Here is an 18,063-nt window from a genome sequence, read left to right as displayed (position 1 = left end):
GTGAATATTTCAAATTGAAACATTTCACACTCCGTTTCATTGTCTAAAAATTAAATAATCAAAATTCACCTTTTAAATTTCATTAAAAAATTCAACTTAGTTTTAAATACAACCTTTAATATTCGACAGATAATTTTCAGTCAATATTATTTCGATTTAAAAATTCGCTTCCACAAATTCAAGGGTTCAAATTCGGCTTGAAATTCAACGTTTCAACATCAGGGAATCCGAGGAAAAGCAATAGAGCGCCGATTCTACAAATGCATGATCTCTTCCTGCTACCTGACCGCTTCACCAGCAGGTGGTGTAAGTCGGTTCTGACGTAGATCAAAGCAAGAAAAACATATACTCTTTATGTGTTTGCCACAGAGTCCACTCATCTGCTCGATTAAGTGAATTTAGTTGTTCTAATAGATAGCTTCTTATGTATCATCAAGAAGAAATGTATTGACGTTTGTACTGGCAGCTTTGCTCACCTCTATCAGCCCTGGAAACGACATGGAGCACGGGGACAATTCCAGGTGGCCTGGAATCATTGTTTAATTTTTAGATGAAACGGAGTGTGAAATGTTTCAATTTGAAATATTCACAGCTTAAAAATGATGTGTAGTGTATGTGCAGCTAAGATAAGATGTTTGTTGTTCATGCAGGTGTTCAAGAGCTCATACTTATACATGAGGCCCAATATTATTTCGTAAGAATACATGAAACCTATAACTAACTAAATGTATCATTTTATATAAGAAAACTTAATACTATAATAGAAAAACCACCATAACGTCTTTCAACAACCCGAAAAAGACTTCGTTTCACCTTTCACTTTTCAACCACATTTCGACGTTGTTTGGACGTCTGGCACTGACGTCTTTTCGACGACTTTTTTTGCTGGGTGGGGTGTTTATCTACTGCAAGTTTTCATCAGCCAGAGTCAGACTACATGCTGCTGTTAAGGCTATACCTAAAGGCTGCAATTAGTAAAAACACAATGCATCAGCAAAAATGTCTGATTAACCCCAAAAATATACACATTTACATGTGTACATATACACAAGCCTTTTACATGTTTTGTTGTATAATGGCTGCTGCTTTGGATCACATTGTCATGTCTAATTCAGTTTTTATTTATAAAGTGCACTGTGTTTCTGTATTTATTTGTCAATTTGAGTGTAATCACATTTCAGTCCTGATAAAACAACATTTTGCACCTTTTACCTGTATATTCATAGAATGAAAATAGAACAAAACTGAGATTTTTTTTAAATATTATTACAGGGCACAGCATTAGTAGAACTACACAACAATACCACATACCAGCAGAATACCAGATACCAGAATTAGATCTCCATAAACCAAGAGAAACAAGCCAACATTTAAAATATGTGCACTTTAAAAGTCGTAATTGAAATAAACATTAAATTGACTAAAAACATGGCAGTGAAATGCTGCACAATACAAGTCTTCAAGCACAAACATGAACAAACATTACTGATAAAATATTAAAATTGTATGTATGTCTTTAGCTACCTCATCACATTCTAGTCTATTCTGGATTTATTTAATGTGTTTAATAGGAGAAATAATCAGTGGAGGAAAATTTGTCCCTTCATCATTATTACATGGACAGAAATATGGAAGCAGCTTATCTGAGAAAGACTGACCAGTGTAAAGGTAGATATGAGACCTGGACTCTACATCATAAAAGGACACCAGACCCTCCTCATAATCCACAAACACACCGACCTTCTGGGGCTTCACTCTCAGAGAAAGGAAGACGGAGGGATGAGCAACCACCCAATAATCCCCTCCATCTCTCAGGCACAGAACCCAGTATCCATTCTCAGGACTCATAATGACATCCCCTTTCCTGTTAATGGACTCTCTCACGACTCCTAAATTCCACTTTGTCTTTCCTGTTACATGCACCTCATAATAAAATCTGCCGGTGGAGAATCCCTCTTTTCCCAGGATGCTTAGACAGTCGTCAAACCTCTGTGGGTTGTCAGGCAGATTCAGCTTTATGTTTTCATGTCTCACTTGTTTTCCATCAGGAGACAAGATGAGTTCAGGATGGGCTGTTTCAGGATCCAGATTTATGTCCACTGAGAGAGAGATCAGAGATTACGAACACGAATTTTCTTATTCAAGATTAGTATATTGTATGTAATTAAACAAGAGCAGTGCTGATCAAACTGTACCTGCATATTGCTGCATCCCCTTTAGAACTGCAGAAATAAAAAACATTATTTCTATAGATAAATTATCTTGTTTGAGGATTACCGTTACAGTGAAAAATGTATGTGTGAAATACCTGTTTCACTCAGTTTCTCATTTAGAGTCTCCTGGAGTTGAGCCAGAGCTTTCCACAGAGTCTTCATGCTTTGATGAGTGTTAAAACTGATCTGAGTCCAGTTCCTGCTGTTTAAAGGACTGCACAGGGATGGGTATATCTAAATCAGGAGAAAAAGAGAAATCTCTCAACACGGAGAGTGTTGTTCTGTGATCTGTGAGCAAAGAAAAAGAGAGACTGACCTGTTGCAAGTGGAGATGATTCTCAGTGTTCGAGAGATGCTCCAGCTCAGAGTCTCTCCTCTTTAGTTCAGTGATCTCCTGCTCCAGCTCTTTTATGAGATCTTCGGCGTGATCCTCTGCTGCTTTCTGCTTCTGTTCCATTAGATCAAGCAGTTCAGACTGACATCGCTCAATTGAGTGAATCATAGAGGTGAAAAGCTCAACACAATCTGCTATCTCCTTTTCTGTGTTCCCCTAAAAAAAAGATAAATGAAAAGGCATATTCATGTTAGTCATGTTTTTCATTCACCTCATCTAGAAACTTCATGTGGTAGGACTCTAGACTCACTTTTCTGATTTCGAGTGAGTGTGTGATCTCTTGAATCTTCTTTGTTCTACTCTGAATCATCTTTTGTAACTTGTCTTGTGTACTCCTGAGCTGATTCTGCAGTCAGAGTGGAATACAAAGTTTGTCAAATAGATCTAGGTCTTCATCAAAATAAATCAAATCCTAATGTTATATTGAAAACACAATATAAAAACTGTCATAGTCCGGAAGCTGGGGTGCCAGAAAAAAAAATCAACGTTATGTTATGTTAACAAGCATCACCTTTCTGTCTCCAGTTTTTTGCTCTATAGGAACAGTGTTGTGTTGGATATGGTCTCTTGCACAGAGCAGACACAGATAGGTTTGATCATCTTTACAGAACATCTCTAGAGGTCTTTCGTGTTTCTGGCAAATATAATCCTGAAGATTCTCAACCGGGTTTATCAGTTTGTGTTTCTTGAGCACTGGTATGGAGAAATGTGGCTCCAGATGAATGTCACAGAAAGTTCCACAACAATCTAGACACGATTTTATGGCTTTTCTGTGTTTACAAACATCACATCTGACTTTTTCTTTTATAGAATCACATGTAATCTTTTTAAACTGCTCTGCAATATCCCTAAATGATGTGTTGATTTTGAGATTAGGTTTTCTATGGAAAGTTTCTTTGCAAAGCGGGCACTTGTAATGTTCTGTGTTTTCCCAGCTGGTTTTCAGGCAGTTCTTGCAGAAGTTGTGTCCACATGGAGTTGTAACTGGATCAGTGAACACTTCCAGACAGACAGAACACTTAAGGTCTTCAGTCAGGAGACTGCTGCAGGAAGCCATATCTGTAAAAGAAAAGGGCATAGTACATTCTGATTATCTAAATAAGGATGTAAATAGTTCAGATTAAACAAAATGACATGTTCTTATTGGATGAGAAAAGAATTTGTTATGGCAGTTGTCTTAACAAAATTGTATAATGACACTTAGTATCAGCATGAACCAAAATAAATGTTTTCAGCATCATTGTAAAAACACATACATTTTTCGCCAAAGTATTCATTATTTATTTACATAAAAATATGTTAAAAGCAGTCATTTTGGCTAATATAAATGACACTTGAAGAAATTAACTTTCATTATCATAACAATATTGTCACATAAGATAAGAACTTTATTTTACATATTACTTTGACATTAACTAATATTATCATGATGAGCGCGGACAGAGAACCCAGACAGACAGACAGACATGAAGAAAACAAGTACTTTGATAATTAAAAACAAGCAAAAAAACAACCAGGGAGTAAATATGAATTGATATATCTAATTAATATCACTTAAATTGAAAGATCAAAACAGCTTAATAAACCAAAATAAAAAGCAGGTTAAATATGATGAGAATACAATCATATGAATATTGCCTATACAGAGTTTAATCTCTTTGATGTGACATTATTATTGTTTGTCAGAGATCCTGATGATGTACAACATGGGTTTATCAAGACAACTTTTTGTTAAAAATGTCAAACATGAATATTACAAAAATATTACAACCAATTTTACCATTAAGCTGCGCACACATGCGGCTGCGCAGACTTATTAAAGGTTATGGGCATTGCAATTTTAACCTGCGTTTGACAAAAACGTCCTTTCAGGAAGCAGAAGAGATAGAAGAAACGTTACATATGGACAACAGGTGGGCTAGGGTAAGTACTTATGTCTTTCTTTCAAGACTGCAAGTTTAGAATCAGTGCATTGTCCCTTCCGATGAGTTCAGAGTGCACATGAAAGGAGTTGCGTGCAAATAAAGTGCATTATCGTATATTTTTGAACTTGGAAGGTTTTTTAAAGCTGTTCGTTAATGATATAAAGCGCTAATTTGACTGGCAAATGACACCACACCGTTTCTGCGACAAAATATTTCTCACTTTTAAAACCATTTAAACGTACCTATACTGATGGTGAAAACCAAACAAGTTATGCAAATGATGAGTTTCTTTCGAGAGCAACTACCAATAAGAGTACGGCAGTGGTAGTCTAAAAGATTTTGATTATCTTTAATGAGCATCAATCTGCACACTTTGTTTCCAATGTTTTGTCTGAATGCTAGGGTATGGCAACTGCCATATTTGCCATATGCAAACACCCCTAGCGACAGAGTTGCTGGCGGTGTGAACGTACAGTTAGTCTAATATAATGCTCTGCAAAAAATCAAAGTGTGAATTTTCGTGTAACAGCAGTGACAATACTGAACGATGAAAAAGACAACAGAGCTTAAAATAGTACAATAGCAGTGTGTTCTGCAACACAGAGAAAAGAAAAAAAAGGATTTCCCTTAATAAACAGCCAGCTTTTACAAAAGAATGCATAACATCTGCACTAATTTTCACATTAAGAGACAACCTCCACTAGAATAGTCTGCCATTAACCGGCGACAGTCATCTCAATAAACAAGTGCATGTTCAACTCCCCATCTCACATTATACAATAAAAATAATACACATGAGATTGTGTATGTATAACAATAACATGCATACAGTAATAGTGGTTATGTACGCTACACTGTCCTAACACAGGCTAGTGTTGCATGTAAGAATAGGGGTTGTTTCAATTTAAATAGCTCTGTTTTACACATTTAGTAACAGTAGGTCTCTCCATGCATCTCCAATGAGTCCTTACCACGAAAAACGTTGAAGACCCCTGATGTACAGCATTCAGAGACGTAATTGTGAAAGACGATGAATTATATAACTGAATTGGACGAATGAAATCCAATGAATATACATATCCTCTTATATAAATGTATATTGCTTACGAAGATAGCTTGCGCATGTTTACTGTCTGGCTGATCTCATCCGCCTCACGTCGACAGATATATTCTTCACTTTAAACGGACACTACTTTCCGTCATTTAAAAATCCTAATGATGTAAAGAATTGGTTTTAAGCTGACTGACCAGAACATGAGGCTACACTTGTGCACATTTATTTATTTCCCCAATTCCCCACTTACCGAGTGTTCAGTTCTCTCTGTAATCACGCAAGAAAGTGAAAGAGAAAGTGTCTGTGGGCACGTTGCTGAAAACATGAAATCATCAAGCCGCCACGCAATCTTTCAGTTAAATGTCCCGACCAATGTGGGATTCAATTTAATAAATGTCAGTAATGTAATTTATCAGTTTTTTAAAGACATAGAGTATTGCCTACTCTCATATGAAATGAAGGCTTGTTGTGGTTGCTGCCAGGTTGAGACCTGGGGCCGGTTGCACCATCTGTGCGAAGGTGAAAACTAACGCACTACTAAATATTTTTGAGTTGCAAAATTCAACTTAGTTGCAGTGTAACGTAACGTATAAACCAAATATTTACGGAAGCCTTCAGTCAGGAATTGATGCACTCCACTGAACTCCCCTACCCAGGAATCCTTGCGAACGCCAAATCACAGAACGGATGGGAGGAGTGTCGTGGATGTCAGCTGACATTTACGTAAACATGACGGATACATTCTTAAATGTATGTTTTGATAAAATTCATAAATTAGTTGCTTATTTATATTATTGCGTATTTATTTTCTATTGTGGAAGCTATTTAAGAATATAAACTTTTAATGCAGTGCATTCTCTTAAGGTTGTAAGCCATGTTTTATTGTGCATTTATAGTTGTCTCTAGGCTCTGTAAAGCTCGGTATTATAGATATATATTAAATAATCACATACATTCATATTAAGAAGTGTATACAGAAGAATAGAATATACAAATAAATAAATATACATAAGCAGTTGCATTTACGTCATGACAAATGAATGCATTACAAACATACATATCTATTGCATAATGCTCGGGTGGCATATCATCATATGAAATGCAGAACAATAAACACCGGCAGCTCCAGTCCCAACTAACTATAACGGAACAACAAGTGTGATCGACTTCACATGGCACTGCGCAGACTGATCAGCGAATGACAACAAAGTATCGTGAGAGTGATTAGAAAGCACTGCTTGCTCCTTCCAATGTGATGACCTCAAGTCTGTCCCAAAGAGCACTCCCATCCATGTACCCCTGTGGACTCGTGCCTAGTGCCCTATAGGTCTGCACCGTCACCAAGTGTGCACTCAGAGGAGGTCCACGAGACCGGAGTGCGCCATTTGGGCCAGGGCCTATCAAGGTTCTGCCTTAAGATCAATTGGTGCAACCGAATAACGTAGAGTTAGTTACAAACTAACTAGTAGTTACTAAGCCTCTATTGTAAACTTTACGTTCACATTTAAGAAAGAACTTAGGAATGGCTGGTGCAACCCTGCCCTGCTGAATAGAGAGCAATACTACAAGGGATTTTAATAAAAAGCTTTATTTAAAATGTTTGATGTCAATAACATATTATGTATTTATATCCTGAAGCAAACATGACATAACACCCTGTAAGCAAATAATAGATATGAAAAAGAAACACCCAATTATGTTAACATAATGTTAACAAAAAATGTTAACATAAAAACACTTTTTTTAAATAATACAAATATTTTTTTTTTCCTGCTGCTATGAATGTTAAGTGTAAAAAATAACTTAACACAAAGTAACTGAGTCATAAACCCTAAAGCCAGCATAGACATGCTCAGTGAATTTGGACTGGAATGTGTGCAAGTGTGTGAGTGTGCGTGTCTCAGAGATGCTGTACAACGAAACTGTACCAGCCTGCCAGTCCAGATATACTCCTATTCTTTTAGTACGGGAGGAAGGAGCAGGAATGTCAGAGCTGATATGATCATGCCATGCATAGTATTCATCATTAAAGCAATTCAGACTCCAGGACTTGTCATTGAATCCAAAACAACACTCATCAGTAACACCTTTCCTCTTAATTCCTTTGTATGTCACTGCTACACCAACCCACTTTTCCCCACTTGACACAATCTCCCAGTAACAGCGTCCAGTGAGAGGCTCTCTGGTCAGAACCTGAGGCCAAGCCTCAAATCTCTCTGAATGATCAGGATATGGTATCTTCTCATCCACAATCATCACCTTTCTGTTCTCCTCAGACAGAGAGAGATGTTCGTTTATTGTGTTAAGGTCAAGGCTGAGCTCACATGCATCTGCAAGAAAGAGTTTAACAAAAAGAAGCCAACATTAGAAAGATGAAATACTATGAATTTATTTTATTGTGTGCAAGTGTAAATACCTACATTTTTGGAGCGCAGCTTTAATCCTAAACTCTCCCCCATGTTGTACACTGTAGAAATACACAACAATAAATATAACTTTAGATTTGGATTTGAGCTAAAAACTTCAGAAACTCAAAGAGTGAAATCTAACCAAATTCCTTTATTTTTAAATGTCTGATAATGCTTTAATGTTTCAAATGAATTGCACTGCCATAACAAAAGACAAACTGTATAGGTGGTTATTTGGGATATATAGGGATGTATGTAAGGTGTAGGAATGCAATTCAGTTTGATTATTAATATATAAAACATTTTATTATATAACACATACATCAGATTATGCTGGAAGAATTGATTAAAAAATAATTTATACACTCGTTAAAAGGTAATTTAGATGCTTCAATATCTCAGGTTTTCAGGACAAAATAATTTATACTGCCTAACATACTTGAGGTTCTCTAGTTTGCTGTGTGGATCCTCCAGTCTTGCAGAGAGCAGCTTCACTCCTTGGTCTCCTGGGTGATTGTAGCTAAGATCCAGTTCTCTCAGATGCGATGGGTTCGAATTTAGTGCTGAAGCCAGATAAAAACAGCCTTTCTCTGTAACCATGCAGCCAGATAATCTACAAGATTAAAAAAAACACAGTGGATTGAAGTGGACTGAAATCACACTTGTGTGTAATAGAAAAGCAGAGCAGCATGTTCTTAAAACTAAGTTCTGTAAAAAAACTAGGCTTTTACCGTCAACTAGCTTCCGTTTGTCGTCCTGTTAAAACACAAGTAGCCTACAGTTTCTCTGTTTTCTAGACTTGTTCATTGATATTAGCAGGCAATCTACCGTTTACAGTTATTGTAGATCTATAGCTAGGCTTTAATCCACCTCTTGGATGTGTCTGATAATATTGCTGTAGTTTCTTTACATCTGCAACGTTTTTGATCCTAAAGATCAGCAGCCATGTAAATGCTTTGAGTGAAATTATTATCATTAATCAGTTCCCATAAATACCTCAGTATCTCTATCTGACAGTGAGGACTCTTTAGTCCTTCAGAAAGCAGCTTTACTCCTGAGTCTTGTAAGTCATTGTTACTCAGGTCCAGCTCTATCAAGGTGGAGTTTTCTGATTGCAGAACGGAGGCTACATTCTCACAGCACAGATCAGTTAGATTACAGCTTGACAGCCTACAAAGAAAAACAAGGTCAACAGTCCTTTTTCCAAATCCGTTTGCACACGCAGAAGATCACACTTGAACTTACACAACAAATTACCTAGAGGAAACCCACAATGACAAAGGAAGAACATGCAAACTACATTTCTTGCTGAACCACCTCGCCCCCCCAAAAATGGTATTCGTACGTTCTTTGAATATTTTATGGGTGGACTGATGTATACCTTCCACTCTGATAGTTGCAATTATTAGATCTGTCCTTATAACACGGCTCATTTGAATGCTTGATTCTGATTGGCCAGTCGCGACATTCCAAGGGTTGTTATTTTTAAATAACAACCGCTCAAAACTAACAACAACCTGTAACCCGGATGCTGCAAATCATTTTGAGAGGAACAGTTTAATATTACACAAAAAATATTTATTAATATGTCTTTTAATAACATATATGATATTATATTTACAAATGTTTTAACTTAAAAAAATAAACTATACGGCTTTTCCTCGCGGAAGGTCTGCATTCGGTAAAAATTAACTAATACAATATTTCAAATTCACATTTTATGTCCAGTTTCTTTCTCATGTGGCAAATAGTCGTGTAATAAGCGGGATAATGTACAACCAGCCAGCTGTTATTGCAAAATAAGCCTTAAGAGGCTTATTTCTGCGATAACAACCGGCTGCCTGTACATAATCACTTACATTTAATACTGTTTGTTGTAAGATAATTTCGCGATTAAAAATGAAGGCATTTTCTAAAGAATAAGGTTAAGGCGAAACAATTAATTTTAATGAACTAATCAGTAGATTTAACTAAAAACCCTACATTATAGAGTGTAATTTATCTGTCTGTCAGACAAACCTAAGTATCTTCAGTTGACATTGTGAACTCTGAAGTCCATCAGAGAGTAGCTCCACCCCTGAGTCCTGCAGGTCATTGTTACTCAGGTCCAGCTCTCTCAGGATAGAGTTTGTTGATTGTAGAACAGACACCATATTTTCACAGCTCTCATCAGTGAGACTACATATTGCCAATCTAAAGAGAACAATAATAGAGACGCATTATACACAACATTTAATGCCTACCCAACAATGTTTCTCTATACTATTTACTACTACAGTACAGTATAATTCAATAGCTTTCCTGTAGCTCAGTGGTTAGAGCACGGCGTTAGCAACACCAAGGTCATGGGTTCGATCCCAGGTATTGCACATACTTGGAAACAAATGTATAGTATCTTGCACTGTAAGTTGCTTTGGATAAAAGCAAATGCGTAAATGTAAGTACATTATATCTAAAAAAGACACGTTGTAAATTAAATAATTTTTACAAATTCACTTTTATTCTTAATTTACTCTATGTTAAGAGTTAATGCACTTTATGATTTTAAAACGCTGCAAATCCAGGTGTTTTCTGCAATGTAAAAACAGTCAGTGATATCCCCAGAATGTTTTTAAAGTTTCAGCTCAAAATACACCACATATCTTTCATTACAATATGTTGAACATGGCCATTTGTGGCTGCAATGAAACGCGCCGTTTTTGTGTGTATCTCTTTAAATGCAAATGAGCTTCTGCCTCTCTCCCCGTATGCAAAATGAGGTCAAGCGCTTACACATGTGCTTTAGATGACATAAGGACAAGCAATATGGCGAAAAGTGCAATTACGTCGGTTAAGTCTTGCTCATCCAAAACCATACACTAACTGCAATAAAAATCATCTTAATGGCTTGTTAATAAATATCAATTAAATGGAAAAGATAAAAAGATAGATAGACCAACATATTCTGACCATTTGCTGTATGAAATGTTGGTCATTGATGATTAATCATAAACAGACATTAACACGGAATTAGAGGGTGTTTCTGCACAAACACTAGCGACTCAATTTCTGGTAGATAAACATTTAAAAGTGCATTTTCTGGGATTGCGGCGCTTTAAATGATGTCCACATTTTTTAGACATTGCTTATAGCATCTGATTAATCTAAGAGTCAACCATTTATTATATGAAGAGTTCAGATGCGAAACCCACCACCTCCATCAAAAATTAAATTATGATGTTAAGTGAATGTCTACACACATAGTACATTACATTTACATTTACATTTAGTCATTTGGCAGATGCTTTTATCCAAAGCGACTTACAGTGCACTTATAACAATGACAATCCCCCTGTAGCAACATGGAGTAAAGTGTTTTAGTTTACTACAATCAACTAATTTTCAAAACACGCTAACTACCACACTCTGTCAGGTCTGAAATATCTAGTATTGCTGGGATTAAATATATAGTATTATAAAGAATAAGTATTAGTAAAAAATACTTATTTAAACGAAAAGTCATCGGACGGATTTAGAGGGTTTTTGCAACTCTTCATATCAGCAATTAATTAAATCACCAACCTTAGTATTTCCAGTTGACAGTTTGAACTCTTCAGTCCATCAGAGAGTAACTTTGCTCCTAAATCCTGCAGGTCGTTGTTACTCAAGTCCAGCTCTTTCAGGTGAGAATTTGCTGATTGTAGAGCTGAGGCCACACTTTCACAGCACTGATACTTCAGATTGCAACTAGCCAGTCTAAAATATAATAACGTAAAAAAAACCTCAAAATTAAAACAATTAAAAATGTTTCACAGTCATTACATGACTAATATGACTAAAATCAATACAATTGATAACAAAAGGCACAGTTGCCACTGTGTAAACATTTAAATCCAATGAATCTCTGCCATTTTCAACACTTGTGTCTACATGAAAAAGTAAACATTTTAATATCAGTGGTGCTTTTCAATAATATAAAATTTGAACTAATATTTCCCTATGCATAAAATATATTTGTGGCTGAGTATTTTACTTATGTTGATCCACTAATATAATCATATATCATATATTTCATCTTATACCATGGTCTTTTTGAATACTCGATTCTGATTGGCTGGAAGCCAGCTCCAGTAAGTTTGATTACATTTGAAATTTAACAGACAAAATCAGTGTAATTTTCACCTATTTAATCTAAAATTTCACTGTGAACATCAATAAAAGATTTAACTTGGCAAATGACCATGGTATAAGCAGGATAATCCACAGCTAGCAGTGCATTAATGGTTTGTCCTTACTTCAGTATTCAGAGGCATTTCCAATTTAAACGGTATAATAAATGACGAAATAGAGGGCGTGGTTTGTGTTTCGACTATATAAACGACTATCCTAGAAAGAGGGGGTAATAACAACTCTATTTGGACCTGTTAGTTCCACCGAATCCCAACCTGTAAGTGTGACTTTTGATTTTTATCTTAACTTCAAGAAATATTTTCGTACCTTATGTCTGTGTTTAGCTAATGCACATATCGCTAACATTAGCATGTGCCGTTATTTCTGGGGTGTTACAGTTTGGTTATCTTTCTATTATATTTGCATTTTGACACATTTGCCGCACGTGCCCCAACATAGATATATTTGGGTTTCATATATATCATTTTTCATAACGTCGACTTTCTGAAATGCTTTATGTACCATGACAACGCACAGTTAAGACGAAATAATAGTATTACTAACGTGTTAACAGTATTTTAAGATTTTTTTTTTATTTCATTGATGAGCAAAAGCACAACATGCATGTTGTCACACTGGGAGTTTTTATAAGAGTTGTCACTAGCCACTGACAAACATCCTGGCCCAGTCGTGGTGGAGTTTGTTGTGGATTAGTGTCTTCTTCCTCGTCAGACTCGGGCTCAAATTGGTACGGTTAAATCGCCGCCATCTCTAGCTACACATATAATATAAATGACATCCAACCACATGTAAACCTTAATCCTGTAATGATGGTAGGGGGGTTCCATTTGCGACAAATGATGAACGCGTTTGACTAATAACAAGAGACTACAATCTGACCAATCACATGACACAAGGTTAGCGGGTAGGCGGGGCCTAAACGGATGAATCGCGGAACGAATCATTTGAGAGTCAGTCAAGAAGTAAGGTACGAATAACTGCCTATTATTACAACATTATAGTGTTTTTACACATTGTACGTAAACTTGTTATTGGAAACTCAAAAAAACCAAAGTAGGACCTAAAAAACATATTCTAGGTACTCTTTAAGGCATAGCTTAGCAAAGGATAAAATTAAAAGCCTAAAAAATACTCACAGAGCTTTTCTGCTATTTCTCAATGCTGGTAAGAGTCTCTTTCTGCCCTCCTCTGTTGTGTTGTAGGCCTTGAGGTCCACCTCATCCAGAACCTGTTCTGATATCTGAAGCATATAGGCTATAGCCGAGCAGTGTGCAGGGGAGAGCCTCTGTGAACATTTATCCGATTTCAGAAACATCTCAATCTCCTTGTACAGAGACTGGTCATTCATCTCAAGCAGACAGAGAAAAAGATTGATGGCTCGGTCAGCCGAGAGATGCTCTGAATTGGTTCTTATATTTGTGATTTTGTCCCTTATGTTCTGGATGGTTTTTTCTGTGCTCTCAATGTTCCTCTCAGTGTATGGCAAAATATCCTGCAAAAGTCTCTGGTTGGACTCCAGTGAGATGCCCAGCAGAAATCTGAGGAAAAGATCTAGATGTCCGTCTTTACTCTGCATGATTTTATCAACAGTGATTTTCAGAAGCCAAAACAGATTGTGCTTGTCAGACCTCCCTCCCTTTAATTTTCCTTCCAGAAAATCCTGCAGTGCATCGAAGTTCTTGACTAAAAACGAGTAAAACACATACAGTGCAGCAAGAAACTCCTGAAAACTCAAATGTAGGAAGCAGAAGACCTTCTTCTGATGAAACACAGACTCCCACTTCAACGTCTCTTTGAAGACCCCAGAATACAAGGCATCTGCAGGATCAATGCCACACTCTATCAGGTCCTCCTCATAGAACATGGGGTTGGAATTTATCAGCTGTCTGAATGCCAGTTTAGCAAATTTAAGAATCTCTTCCCTGTTTGTGTCCAGGACTTTGTTTGCAACTCTTCCATCTCCTTCATCGTACTTCTGCTTACTTATATTTGTCTGAATCAACAGAAAATGTATGTACATTTCTGTTAGTGTTTTAGGGATTTCTGTACTGTCATGTTTTTCCAGAACGTTCTGAAGCACAGCGGCGGAGACCCAACAGAAGACTGGTATGCCACACATTATATGCAGACTTCTTGACGTCTTAATGTGTTGGATGATTCTATCGGCTTGATCTGGATCACTAATTTTCTTCTTGAAATAGTCCTCCTTCTGACTGTCTTTAAACCCGTGAATCTCTGTCATCCTGTTGATGTATTTAGAGGGGATCTGATTGGCTGCTGCTGGTCTGGAAGTTATCCAGATGTGAGAATCCGGGAGCAGCTCTCCCTTGATAAGGTTTGTTATTAACAAACATAATGAGGACGTCATAGTCATATCAGAAACTTTCCCACAATCTGAAAACACGAGTGAAATTCTGTTTTCATCCAGACCATCAAAGATGAAAACAACTTTACACGTATTAAATTTTTGTACATCCATCTCGTTAAGTTCTGGATGAAATTTAAGCAGGAGTCCATATAGATTGTACTGTTGATCTATACTTAAGTTTAGAGCTCGAAATGGCAGCACAAACATGAAGTCTACATCCTGATTGGCATTTCCTTCTGCCCAGTCCAGAATGAACTTCTGCACAGAGACTGTTTTTCCAATTCCAGCAATGCCTTTAGTAAGCACAGTCCTAATTCTTCCATTGTTGTACTTTCTTCTGTCTTCTTGTCTTATTTCAGATAACGGTTTGAAGATGTCATTGCAAATGATTGGTGTGTCCTGTACCTGTTTTGCCCTAGGTGCTTTCTCCAACTGCAAGACTTCATGCGGATCATTCAAGTCTTCTTTTTCTTCCTCTGTGATGTAAAGCTCTGTGTAGATGCTTTTCAGCATGATTTCATTCTTCTGTGATTTTATTCCTTCGAAAAAGCTCTCATACTTGTCCTTCATTTTGTTTTTGTGAGCTGTTTTGACCTGTTGCAAAACATCTACCACTGGCTGCTGAGAAGCAGGCTGCATATGTGATTCTGTGTCAAACAGCTCGTCTGTGGTGCTGCAATGAGCAGAACTAGCAGGACAGGATTCTGTCATGATATTGTGTGGCTGTAGAGCAGGCTGTGTTCTGAATCTCGTTCTGCACTTGGGACAGTAAATGTTTTCACAATGTTCATTCTTATCCCAGTGATTGGTGATACAATGTCTGCAAAAACTGTGCCCACAGGTAATAAAGACTGGATCTCTCATAACTTGTTTGCATAATCCACAGTTGGGCTCAACCTTGATCTTATCTTTCTCATTGCTACAAAAATAAGAGGGTGAAAACTACTGTTAAACACAATTAAAATCATTTTCTTCATCCCTGGGTGGAATGAATTTTAGATTTCCAAAATAACACATGAACAAAAGTATAATACCTTATTTGTTTAATTACCAAAAATCATTATTTGTTTCACATTAAGAGTATCATATAGGGCTGTCTCAGCTGGTTGAGCATAGCATTAGCAGCACACAGGTCATAGATACAAGGGAATGCACATGCTGAAAGATGTATACTTTGAATGTACTGCAAGTTGCTTAAGATAAACGGGACTGCCAAATATATGTGAAATGTGAAAAATAGTTACTCCCAAATAAATTTAGAGGAAACATACAAACCGCGAAATACACAGGGCCTATTTAAATCTGGCCACTTTCTAAATTTTCTCTGCTCATAGCGCTTTATGATTGTGGAAAGACCAGGGGCCCATTTGAGAAAGGAGGTTTAGTGAAAACTATATTAAAGTATTTAAACCCTGATATGAGGGAAACTCTGGGTTTTCCGTTTAAGAATGCGACGTATGTCAAACCAGAGAAAGAGGGGTAACTCAAGCCCGTCTCTTAAAAAGAGGTAACTTATACTCAGAGTCAGTTACCATTGTAACTTACACAAGGAACCTAACCTGGTCGGGAGCAGGTTTTCTTTGGTAAACCCAGAGTTCTTTCCATCTCCTCCCCATTTTTAAAGCGCAAGTGGTGTACCTCATTCATTCATTAATACAATCATTCAGGGCACAGACTTTGATCATAGAGAGACCATCTCTGTGACTTAGATTTCATATATGCTTTTAAAGAGGACCCTGTATGTAAAGAGAATGCATTAATCTATTTAACTCGGTGTTGGTTGAACCTCCTTATTGAAACAGCCCCGGGGTGTAACTGATTTCCAAAACACAACTTAAACAGACGCTAATCTGAATGCCCAAAACATTTTAGAAAGTGTTTTAACACATTATTAATCATGCCTTATCCATTCAGGTGCATTATCATCTACATTTTGAAAACCTATAAAGCATTTAATAATTAAATAAAACTTTATTAACATAACATGGAATTTTTTTTACATATTGATACAGAAACACATTGCCATTTTGCACATTAGACTTTTACTTGGGAATTTTGATACCCAAATGCTTAATTCCATTAAGTTGTCCTTTTTATTTCTGAATATTTTATTTATTTCTTGTTCTTGTCAAGACTTATTTGATGTATTTTATTTAAATGTTTCCATATCTAAACAATTTTGAATTAAAAGTTTAAATGTTCAGCTGTAAGACTGAATGGGAGTTCAATGATGGTGAATAGTATGCAATCATTTTAGATAGTGGGGTATAAGATCATCACAAAAACTAAGAATAAGCACAGATGTATAAAGAGTCATTGGGAGAAGGATAGAGCATGCACATGAGCAGACTAACCTGAAATCTAGAAGACGATCCCAAGACTTATCACTGTTTAGAGACAAACAACTGGGTGACGCAGGTGCGACATATTCATTTCTCTCCATTATAAAAGACTGATCTCAGACCTGTGAACAGACAACAGTTTTAGACATAGGATGTGCTACCATAACATATTTTAATGATAAGCAGTGTTTTTATCAGGTAAAATTTCATTTAAATGTGAGAAAAAGTATTATTATGAAGTATAAGTATTAGGTAACGTTACGTCACTAGAGAAAAACCTCTAAAATGGCGCCTGACAGACAAACAGTAAACACGGAAGTCCTTTCGCTGTGGGTAACTTACATATTCTTACATCGAAAAGCAAAACTGTGACTGGGAACTCTGAGAAGGGGATAAAGTTGAACGAAAAGATGATTTTCTGTTATATCAACATTATATTTACGGGCGACGTGGCACGATTCTAATAAATCTAAACGATTATCCGTAGTCATTAATCGACGACGATATCTACAAACTTTTGTGAAACTGTTATTATCCACAGCAGAGATAGAAAACAAGAAAAATAAAAAAACAGACGCCAATAAGTCACCGAACTCACCGTAAGACGTACTTGCAGTTCTTACTTTCGTTTTCAGGACACTGCGTGCGAGTATCAAGCTTCAGAGAAAATGGGTGGAGCTTATTTATATCGAAAGCAAACAGTTATCGAAAGCCAACAGGATCACAACTCACGTGCTTTGGATCGCCGTAGTAATATTAAATCGCCGATTTCTTAAAGCCGCCAGGTCCTTAAGGGGGGTTTAAGTATCGAAAGCCAAGAGTATCACAATTCGCGTGGTATGGATAGTCGTATTAATATTAAAACGCCGATTTCTTAACGCCGCCAGGCGCTAAATAAGCGCCGTCTGGGGCTAAATTAAGGTCATGCCACCACGCATTTAAGTAACGCCGAGCGCCGATCGACGTTAGTCAATGGGGACCATTGGTAAATTATGACAGAAATTTAGTTACGGGGGTGAACTACGGTACCTTTATTCATGACTTGACTTAATTTGACATATTACACATTTTACACATAGCTTCCCGGAACATACTGCATTAGTTAAATGATTTTCTTTTCAGCGGATTTTTCTTCAATTTCTTTCCATTTTTAGTTTTTCCACAAAGTTTAGCTGGATATGGATTTGAG

General features: G+C 36.7%; 2 protein-coding genes across 6 annotated transcripts; both read right to left on the bottom strand.

Moving 5' to 3' along the window:
* Window positions 1-1,135: 1,135 nt before the first annotated feature.
* LOC130425633 (E3 ubiquitin-protein ligase TRIM39-like) lies at window positions 1,136-6,255 on the bottom strand. 3 transcript variants are annotated; one of them, XM_056751946.1, is made up of 7 exons: window positions 5,837-6,255; window positions 3,119-3,666; window positions 2,858-2,953; window positions 2,530-2,763; window positions 2,309-2,447; window positions 2,196-2,222; window positions 1,136-2,099 (listed from the first exon to the last, which is right to left on the bottom strand). In XM_056751946.1, the coding sequence occupies exons 2-7, from the start codon at window positions 3,662-3,664 to the stop codon at window positions 1,552-1,554; spliced, it is 1,590 nt and encodes a 529-aa protein (XP_056607924.1). In that variant the 5' UTR covers window positions 3,665-3,666; window positions 5,837-6,255; the 3' UTR covers window positions 1,136-1,551. The 3 variants fall into 3 exon arrangements, with proteins under 3 accessions (XP_056607924.1, XP_056607931.1, XP_056607938.1); XM_056751953.1 differs by having other exon boundaries at window positions 6,031-6,255; XM_056751960.1 differs by lacking the exon at window positions 5,837-6,255 and adding an exon at window positions 5,504-5,594.
* A 246-nt stretch (window positions 6,256-6,501) lies between these two features.
* Window positions 6,502-17,542, bottom strand: LOC130425611 (NACHT, LRR and PYD domains-containing protein 12-like). 3 transcript variants are annotated; one of them, XM_056751918.1, is made up of 9 exons: window positions 17,473-17,542; window positions 16,887-16,996; window positions 13,301-15,451; window positions 11,556-11,729; window positions 10,014-10,187; window positions 8,991-9,164; window positions 8,434-8,607; window positions 8,007-8,053; window positions 6,504-7,916 (listed from the first exon to the last, which is right to left on the bottom strand). In XM_056751918.1, the coding sequence occupies exons 2-9, from the start codon at window positions 16,973-16,975 to the stop codon at window positions 7,390-7,392; spliced, it is 3,510 nt and encodes a 1,169-aa protein (XP_056607896.1). In that variant the 5' UTR covers window positions 16,976-16,996; window positions 17,473-17,542; the 3' UTR covers window positions 6,504-7,389. The 3 variants fall into 3 exon arrangements, with proteins under 3 accessions (XP_056607913.1, XP_056607896.1, XP_056607905.1); XM_056751927.1 differs by lacking the exon at window positions 17,473-17,542 and adding an exon at window positions 17,217-17,465; XM_056751935.1 differs by lacking the exon at window positions 8,991-9,164 and having other exon boundaries at window positions 6,502-7,916.
* Between the last annotated feature and the right edge of the window lie 521 nt (window positions 17,543-18,063).

The sequence above is a fragment of the Triplophysa dalaica genome, chromosome 1, assembly GCF_015846415.1.
Source record: "Triplophysa dalaica isolate WHDGS20190420 chromosome 1, ASM1584641v1, whole genome shotgun sequence".
Taxonomy (NCBI): Eukaryota; Metazoa; Chordata; class Actinopteri; order Cypriniformes; family Nemacheilidae; genus Triplophysa; species Triplophysa dalaica.
The sequence above is the reverse complement of the archived record's forward strand: the minus strand, read 5'-3'. Positions and strand labels throughout refer to the sequence as shown.